Raw genomic sequence first — 10325 nt, 5'->3', positions numbered from 1 at the left:
AAAAAAAAAAAAAAAAAAAAATTAACAGAGAAAAATGAACAACATCAAAAGCTGCATATTTGAAGGATTAATAAAATGGATAAATCTTTAGATAAGCTAACCAAGAAAAAAGAAAAGACATAAGTACTAATAACAGAAAGGCAAGGTCTCCACTACTAACTCCTTGGGCGTTAAGAGGATAATAAAGGAATGTTATGAACAACTCTAAGCCCAAAATTAAAAATAAATATATTAATAAATATGGGTCTTGGCCTAAAGTAGTCATTCCACCTCAGTCTCACAAAGTGCTGGAACTACAGGTGCACATCACCATACCCAGATGTATACCCACAAATTTAATAACTTAAACAAAATAGAACAACTCATTGAAAGAAACGATCTATCAGAACTCACATAAAGAGAAAGAGATAATTTGAACAGGCAATTTAATCAACAATTAAAATCCTTCCGAAAGAAAAAACATGAGAACCAGAATGATTCACTGGTGGATTCTATCAAAACATTTAAAGAGGGAAGAAGTGATGCCAATTTTCTATGATCTCTTCCAGAAAATAGAAGTAGAGGGCATACTTTCTAACTCATTCTATGAGGCCAGAATTACTCTAATGTAAAAATCAGACAAAGACATTACAAGAAAGAAAAACTACAAACCAATATCTCTCATCAACATAGGTGCAACATCTTTAACAAAATGTTAGCAAATCAAATTCAACAATGTATGAAAAAATTGCATATCACAATCAAGTGAGATTTATTTCAGGTGTTTAAGGCTGGTTCCACATTTGAAAATCAATTAATATAATTAATCACATCAACAGGGTAAAGAAGAAAAATCATTCAAACATATTAACAGATTCAGAGAAAGCATTTGACAAATCCAACATAAGAACTCTCAAAAAACTAGGAATAGAGGGAACTTCCTCAACTTGATAAAGAACATCAACAAAAAACCTACAGCTAACATCATACTTGAGGGTTAAGAACTAGATACTTTCCTCCTAAGACTAGAAGCAAGATAAGTATGCCCCTTCTCATCATTTCTGTTCAACATCATATTGGTAATCCTAGCTAATGAAATAAGATAAGACAAAGAAATAACATATTGGGAAAGAATAAATAAAGTTGTCTGTGAATGACATGACTATCTATGTAAAGAAATCCCAAGAATCAAAAAACTTTTGGAACTCATAAGTGATTACAGCAAAGTGGCAGGATACAAGATTAACATATAAAACTCAATTGTTTTTCTATATACTAGCAATGAACAGGTGGAATTTGAAATTAAAAACAAAATACCTTTTACATTAACACCAAAAGTGAGGGAAGTACAGAGGCATAAATCGAACAAAAATGTATTAGATCTATATGAAGAAAATTACAAAGAAAAACTAACCAAAGAAATTAAAGAAGGCCTAGCTAAATGGAAAGATAACCCATGTTTATGGATAGAAAAACTCAAAATCAGCCAGGCTCGGTGGCTCAACCTGTAATCTCAGCACTTTGGGAGGCTGAGGTGAGTGGATTGCCTGAACCCATGGATTCGAGACCCGCCTGGGTAACTTGGAGAGACCTCATGCTACAATAAATCAAAGAAATTAGCCAGGCATGGTAGCGCACATCTGTAGTTCCAGCTACTTGGACGGCTGAGGTGGAAGGATCACCGGAGCCCAGCAGGTCGAGGCTGCGGTGGCCGGGAGCGGTCACTGCACTCCAGTCTGGGTGACAGAGTGAGACTCCAACTCAAAAAAAAAAACAAAACTCAAAATTATTAAAATATCTGTTCTTCTTGACTTTATAGATTCAATTTCAGTAAGTTATTTTGTGGATATTGACAAACTGATTCTAAAGTTTATATGTAAAGATAAAAAGACTCAGGGTAACCAACAAAATCTTGAAGGACAGCAAAGTTGGAAGACTAAAACTACCCAGTATAATGTTAATAAAGCAGTAAACAGTCAGAGCAGTGGAACGGGCTAGGAAACCTGGAAATAAATCCACACAAATATAGTCAAGTCTTTGAGGAGAAAAGACAATTCAATAGATAACAATAGACTTTTCAAAACTGGTCCTAAAACAAGTACACATCTACATCCACCCTCAAAAGAATCTAGACACATATATACCTTACATCTTTCACAAAATTAATTCAAAATGGTTTGCAAATCTAAATGTAAAATGCAAAACTACAAAACATATAAAAGATAAAACAGAAGCCGGGCTCAGTGGCTCAGCCTGTAATCCCATGCCTTTGGGAGGCTGAGATGAGTGGATTGCCTGAACCTGCGGGTTCGAGACCCACCTGGGCAGCGAGACCTCATCTCTACAATAAATAAAAAAATCGGCTGCGCGTGGTAGCGCGTCTGTAATTCCGGCTACTTGGAAGGCTGAGGCAGAAGGATCGCCAGAGCCCAGCAGGTCGAGGCTGTGGTGGCCGGGAGCGGCCACTGCATTCCAGTCTGGGCGACAGAGTGAGACTCCAACTCAAAAAAAAAAAGAAAAAATATCTAGGTGTCTTTGGGTATGATGATAACTTTTTAGATATAGCACCAAAAGCATGATTCATAAAAGAAAAAAGTTAGTAAGATTTAATATTAAAATCTACTACTCAAGAGACACGGTTAAGAGAATGAAAAAGTAAGCTACAGTCTGGGAAAAAAAATCTACAAAACATTTATCTGATAAATAACTTGTATCCAAAATATGCAAAGAACTCTGCTTTGGTTTGGATGTTTGTCCCCTCCAAAACTCATGTTGAAACTTAATCCCCAAGGTAGCATTATTAAGAGAATTTAAGTGGTGATTGGATCATGAAAGCGCTGCCCTTATGAACAGATGAAGTCAATGATGGATTAACGAGTTATGGTTTATCATGGAGGTGGAACCAGTGGTTTTTATAAGAGAGACCTGAGCTAGCATACCCAGCCCACCTGCCAGGTGATCATCTCACAATCTCAGGACTCTACAGAGTTCCCACCAGCAAGAAGGCCCTCATCAGAGGCACCCCTTTGACCTTGGATTTCCCAGCCTTCAGGACTGTAAGAAACACATTTTGTTTCTTAAAAAGCATCCAGTTTCAGATATTCTATCTGTTATAAGCAATAGAAAATGAATGAAGACAAACTCTTAAAGCTCAACAATATAACAAATAGCCCAATTTAAAAATGGGTAAAAGATCTGAATAGACACCTCACCAAAGAAGTTATTCAGATGGCATATATGAGTATGAAAAGATACTAGACATCATGTATCATTAGGGAACTGAAAATTAAAACAATAAGACAATACTACATACCTATCAGAACGGCTAAAATCCAAAACACTGACAACACCAAATGTCAGCATAGATATAGAACAACAGGAACTCTCAATCATTTCTGGTAGGATCACAAAATGGTACAGCCATTTTGAAAGACAGTTTGGTAGTTTCTTACAAAGCTAAACACACTTAACATATGATCCAGCAAGATAGCACTTCTACGTATTCACCAAATGAATTGAAAAATTATGTCCGCAAAAGCCTTTGCATGAATGTTTATAGTTGCTATATTTATAATTGCCAAAACTGGAATAAGCCAAAATGTTCTTTAGTAGGTAAATGGATAAACATACATATAATTAAATATTATTCACTGATAAAAATAAGCTACCAAGGCACAAAAGGCCATGAAGGAATCTCAAACGAATATTGCTGAATGACATGAGACTGCTTAAAAAGTCTACATATTGTGGGATTCCAAGTATACCACATCCTGGAAAATGCAAAACTATAGTGATAGTAAAAAAAGATCAGTAGTTGCATGGAGTTCAGCTGGAGGGAGAAAGGATGAATAGAAGAGCACAGGATTTCTTGGTTGGTGTGAAACTATTCTGCATGATTCTGCAATGGTGAATACATGACATTATACACCTGTCATAACCCACAGAATGGCACAACACAGAGAGAACCTTATTGTATACTACAGACTTCATTAATAATAATTTATCAACATCTGCTCATCAATTGTAACAATAATACCACAGTACTGCAAGATGTTAATAGGAGAAAATGTGTGGGTGAGAAGTGGCACATGGGTACTCTCTGTACTTTCCACACAATTGTTCTATAAATTTAAAACTAAAGTCTATTAAAACCTTTTTTTTTCAGTTGCCCCACTGGATCACAGATCACTGCAGTCTCAACCTCCCGAACTCAGGCAATCCTTCCACCTCACCCTCCCAAGTAGCTGGGGCTACAGACGTGCACCACCATGCCAGGCTACTTTTTAAGTTTGTTTTTTTTTTTTTTTTGGTAGAAATGAGGTCTTGCTATGTTGCCCAGGTTAGTCTCGCATTCCCGGACTCAAGCAATCCTCTTGTCTTGGCCTTCCTAAGTGCTGGAATTATAGACATGAGCCACTCTGCCAGTTATTAAGACTTTTTTTTTTTTTTAAGGAGAAGGCTTAAATGATATACTATTTTCACATATCAAATTGCTGAAGATTTTTGAAAATACAATGCTCAGTGTCGATGAGGACACAAGGGAAGTTTGACAACCAAAAACTTTAAAATTTTATTAACCTCTTGACAGGAATTCTATTTTAGGAAATTATCCTAAGAAAATTATAATGGATTAAGTAACTATGTAGCTACTAGAATATTGTTCACAAGATTGTTAATGATAGCAAAAACTAGAAGATAAAAGCACAGAATAAACTCACATTTGTAAAAACAAATCTATAAGCACATATATGCATAGGAAAATGTCCAAAAAGATGGTAGTCAAAATGTTAACAGTGGTTGTCTTTTTATTATATATACATATAATATTTTTAAAAATTATATAGTCTATATTTTTTCTTAAAAAATAAGAATGAGCTTCATATCCATCATGATGGCTATTATAAAAACATACACAGAGAAAATAACAAGTGTAAGGACATAGAGAAATTGGAACACTTGAGCACTGCTGGTGGGAAGGTACAATGGTGTAGCCTCAATGGAAAACATTGTGGCAGTTCCTCAAAAAACTAAGCATAGAATTTACCATATAATCAAGATTTTCACTTCTGAGTATATACTCAAAAGAAAGTACAGACTTACAAAGATACAGTTTGCATGCCCATGTTCATAACCATTTTGTTCATAGTAGCCAAAAGGTAGAAGCAACCCAAGGGCCCATCATTAGATGAATGGATAAAAAAAATGTGGTATACACATGTGATGGTATATTAACCTTCAAAAAGAAGGAAATTCTGACCCATGCTACACCGTGGATGAACGCTGAAAACATTATGCTAAACTGAAATAAGCCGGTCACAAAAAGACAGGTACTGTATGATTCCATTATGTGAGGTACCTAGTGTAATCTAGTTTATGGTGACAGAAAGTAGAATGGTTGTTGCCAAGGCAGAGGGGGAGGAGAAGGGAAGACTTATTGTTTGGTGGGAAGAGTGTTTCAGTTTGGGAAGATGGAAAAAGTTCTGGAGAAGGATGACGGTGATGGTTGTGCAACAGTGTGAATGTACTTAATGCCACTGAACTGTACAACTAAAAATGGTTAAAATGATAATTTTTACGTGGTATATTTTACCACAATAAAAAAAACAAGCAAAATCTTTCAAGTCGAGAAATTAAAAAAAGATGAATGTACTTCATCCTAACTCATAGGTTGGCACAGAGCCTCCATGTAGCTCATCTGACAGATAATCATGTATCACATGATGTGTGTCAGGTGTACATGAGAAAGAGTGTGTGGGGATAGAGTCGTGGCACTAAATGCTTATTCATTATTTTATTATTTTGAAAAAATTTAAACATACAGAAACACTGAAAACATTGTACAGTGAACATTTGTATACCACCTCTTATATTTTACCATTAGCTTTTTATTTGTTTTATCACATACTTATTCATGTCCCTATCTGTCCATAATCCATCTTTAAAAAAAAAAAACTTAAAATAAATTGTAAACATTTAAATACTTTCTCATAAAGATTTCAGCATGTATATTGCTATCTAGGGTTCAATATTTGTTTATACATTTTTCCCCCTTTGTTTTAAAGCTTACATACAATGAAATACACACATCTTAAGCCCACATTTACTAAGTTTTGGCAAATGCACATGTCTGTGTAACCCAGGTCCTCCTTAATATATACAACATCACTATCATCCCCAGAAGATTGCTCATGGCCCTACATAAACATTTTTAAAATCACAAAAAGTAAAGCTATTTGGAAAGTATTTATAGAATAATCCTCCTTTTGTCATAGAAAAAAATGAAGAGAAAGACATAAAAATTGATATTTCTGGATAGTGGGCTTACCATTGATCTTCACTTTCTTCTATTTCCTTCTCCATATTTTCTAAAATTTATTTAATGTTTTACTTGATGGTAGGAAAAAAACAGTAAAAGCTATTCAGAAGAAACATCTTCCTTGTAAGTAAAAAGTGTCACACACATAGGAGAATATTTATAGCCATTAAATGGCTGGAAGTGATCATTTAAAAAATAATGTATATAGTAAAATTGAAAACATTTCAATATATTAGATTATAATGACAAAATTAAAATAAATATTAATACTATAATCACCATTATATGAAGGTACATAAACACACAGAATAAGAAATAGAAAGGATAAAGGGGAAAAAGTGGCTATATTTCTCATTATGTTTGGGTGATGGAGTTATGAATAATTTTTGCCAATATAAAACTGTCATATCAGCTCTTTCTAAATTAAAAAAGGAGTTAAATATCCCAAAGACCCTGACTTCAAGACCACCCACCTCTTATATACAGGAGTCAGCTCTCAAGACGTGAACCCACCCTCAGCTTTTAAAAAATTTTTATTTATTTATTTATTTTAAAGATGTAGGGTACAAGTCAGGATTGGGTGCATAAGTGGTCTAGGTACAGGTGAAGTTTGGGCCTACTATTGGCCCTCACCCCACCTAGATTAGGATCAGGCACCCCTACTGATTTTATTTGTACCCCCCTCACTCCCCAGGCAGTGCCTCACCACTGCCAACCAAAAATGTGGTACATATATTCAATGGAATATTATGCAGCCATAAAGAAAGACAAAACTATGGACTTCGCAGCAACTTGTATGGATTTGGAGTCTATCATACTTAGTGATCCATCACAGAAACACTCTCAGCTTTTGTAAAGGGCTTACGTGGTCCACACATTTTGGTTGGGTTTGGAACATGTGATTCAAATGATTATACTAGGATATAACAAATAACAAAAATATAACAAAAATTACCTCTTTCTGGAAAGATGTTGTTTTTGGTGAGTCTGACGCTTTTGGGCCTTGGGTGGTTATCATCCATGCCCATGATCAGGTTGCGGAAAAACAAATCAAATTTCTTTCTGCTGTCTGCGTTGATGGTGCCGGCCACGGTCCACACCAAGGAAAAGAGAAATAGTCCTTGCAGCCAGAGAAAGATTTGTTGACTTGACGGGCCTTCAAATAATTCAGTTTCCTCTTCTTCTATTTCCCTGATTTCATCTGAAAGTGAGAAAGGGAACCTCAAGATAAGGTGCAGAGTACCACAGATGTAAGGCCTATGCACTGGCTAGTTTTGCCTGTGAAGGGCCTGGGGGCGATGGTGGGGGGAGGGAGCAAATGATATTGGTTGAGTGCCCATCAGTTACCAGATCCTATATCACACATATTTTTATTGTGGTAAAAAAACCATAAAATTTACCATCTAACCACTTTCATGATTATTGACTACATTCATATTTTTGTTGTGCAAACATCACCACCATCTGTCTCCAGAACACTTTTCATCTTGCAGAACTGAAGCTCTGTATCAGTTAAACAATGTCTTCTATCCTCCCTCCACCTGCCTCGTAATCAGAATTCTGCTTTCTGTCTCCATAAATTTGACTGCTTTATGTATATCATAGAAGTGGAATCATACAGTCATTTAGTGACTGGCTTATTTTACTTAGCATAACTCCTTCAGTGTTTATCCACGTTGCAGCATGTATCAGAATTTCCTTCCTTGTTAAGGCAGAATAATATTCCCTTGTATGATTATACCACATTTTGTTTATCCATTCAGCCATTGATAGACACTTGGGTTGCTCCTATTTCTTGGCTGTTGTGAACAAAGTTGCTAAGAACATGGTTGTGCACATATCTGTTTGAGTCCCTGTTTTCAATTCCTTTGGGTCTACACCCAGAAGTGAAAGTGCTGGATCATGTAAGTCTTATGTTTAATTTTTTTTTTTTTCCGAGTTGGAGTCTCACTCTGTCGCCCAGACTGGAGTGCAGTGGCCGCTCCCGGTCACCGCAGCCTCGACCTGCTGGGCCACGCCCAGCTGATTTTTTGATTTATTGTAGAGATGAAGTCTCGCTGCCCAGGCAGGTCTCGAACCCACGGGCTCAGGCAATCCACTCACCTCAGCCTCCCAAAGGTGCAGGATTACAGGCTGAGCCACCGAGCCCGGCTTATGTTTAATTTTTTAAGGAAGCACCAAACTATTTTCTACAACAGTTGTAGCATTTCACATTCCCATCAATAGTACACAAAATTTCCAATTTCTCCACATCCTTGCTAACACTTGTGATTGATTGATTGATTTTTATTGCAGCCATCCTAAATGGGTGAGAGGTGGTATCTCATTCAGATTTTGATATGCATTTCCCTAGTGATTAGTAATCGAGCATCTTTTCATGTACTTATTTGCTATATAATATTATGTATCTTCTTTGGAGAAACATCTATTTCTCCATTGTGCCAACTTCTCCAAGTCCTTCATCCATTCTTTATTATGTTGTTTGTACTTCTGATGTTAAATTTTAGAGGTTCTTTATATATTCTAGATATTCATCCTTTATCAGAGAGGAAGTCACTCAGGGTTAGAGACCATGAGTCCATTTCTTATGCTTGTACCCTCTCTCCGAGGAGATGTTACATGAAGACAGTAGACAGAGCTTGCAAAAATATGCAAAATTCACAAATGATAATGCACATATATGGCATTGTATGCAATTGGTATGCTTCTAAAAATTTGCCTCAATGTTTAATTTTTGAAAATCAAAGAATATTTAGAAATTCTCCACTGTTTACCATGTTACATTTTTGGTCTATACTTACAAAGTCTTTGAAAGAAATGGGCTGAGAAAATGTTCACGTGCTAGAAGGTATAGAAGATTTATCTTGAGTTTCAAAAGTGCTATCTTGGAAAAAAATGACATCCAATGAAAGTTATTCAAATGGAGCCATCTTTTCATTTCCAGTAGAGTTCAGGAAAATTTGATTTATGTAAAATAGTTATAGAGACATCTGATTGTACCATGAGAAATATGTAAATCATAGAACCATTGGTTTACATACCCTAAAGAAGTTTCCTAGTTTGAGATTAATGTGATTCTCATATAGTATATATATGAGTTTTGTGAATTCAGATTTTTGTAATGTAAATTTTCTTAACATGTAAAATCTTCCCATATTTTTTCCTGAGATACATTCACATGTATCATCTAAATTCATCTTCCTTTGGGATATTCCTCTGAGGTAGAAAGGACAGGAATTATTACTCTCATTGTATGGAAAATTTTCCCACCACACTCTATGATTTACACTCTAAAGGCTTGCTTATTCTAGTCCAAACAGCTGATCCCATTGTTATTCAAGGGAATCAAAGGAGAGGTGGGAGCAGGAGAAATAGCCAAGGCACACCCAACCCCCATGTGGCTTAAGAATCATGGGTAGCACTTACCGAGCAAAGAGGAGTACAGTCTCATCATTGAGAAGGCAAGGTGGATGGGAGATGTCTGGATTACAAATTTACAGTGAAGGTTACAAAACTCCAGGCAGGGCTGGACAAGCCACATGAACATGTCATTGACCTGAGAGCAGAAGGTTATGTGAGGTTTGAAGGCATTATTAAAAAGTGAGTTGAAGAACAAGAGCTTGCTCTACCTTGAGTTGAAGACCAAGAGCTTGCTTTGGTGATGCTGATAAGATTGCTGGTTACTTTTGAGTGTGGGTACATTAGGGAAAGCTTACAGGCAGCAAGACCTCGTCCCAGCTCACAGGCCTTGTTGACTCAGTTTCCCATCCCAATGCCACTGTCAAGAGCTGGATATTCAGAAAGGATTTGGAATACTTTGGGTCAGCCATACGAAGCATGAAATAAGTTTGGGACCCAACTACTGTATCTGTCCTTGTTTATATTTTACAAAATTAGGAATTCTGAACAATTGATTTACAAATGACAGACATCGGTGAGGCAGACTCCTGTATAAAGAAAATACAGAGCTAGCTGGGCTCGGTGGCTTAGCCTGTAATCCCGCGCCTTGGGAGGCTGAGGTGAGTGGATT

General features: G+C 36.4%; 1 protein-coding gene across 1 annotated transcript in view; it reads right to left on the bottom strand.

The window, feature by feature from the left end:
* The window catches only part of DNAH3 (dynein axonemal heavy chain 3), a 201401-nt gene that overhangs the window by 71303 nt on the left and 119773 nt on the right, over positions 1-10325 (bottom strand). Inside the window, exons 40-41 of the mRNA XM_021712292.1 lie at positions 9722-9851; positions 7251-7496 (exon numbers count right to left, since the gene is read on the bottom strand). Of these exons, the coding sequence (XP_021567967.1) occupies positions 7251-7496; positions 9722-9851 (376 nt within the window). The remainder of the gene's footprint in view (positions 1-7250; positions 7497-9721; positions 9852-10325) is intronic.

The sequence above is a fragment of the Carlito syrichta genome, unplaced genomic scaffold (genome assembly GCF_000164805.1).
Source record: "Carlito syrichta isolate Samal-C Ts95f unplaced genomic scaffold, Tarsius_syrichta-2.0.1 Scaffold303175, whole genome shotgun sequence".
In the NCBI taxonomy this organism is placed as follows: Eukaryota; Metazoa; Chordata; class Mammalia; order Primates; family Tarsiidae; genus Carlito; species Carlito syrichta.
This window is presented reverse-complemented; position numbering and strand designations above follow the sequence as displayed.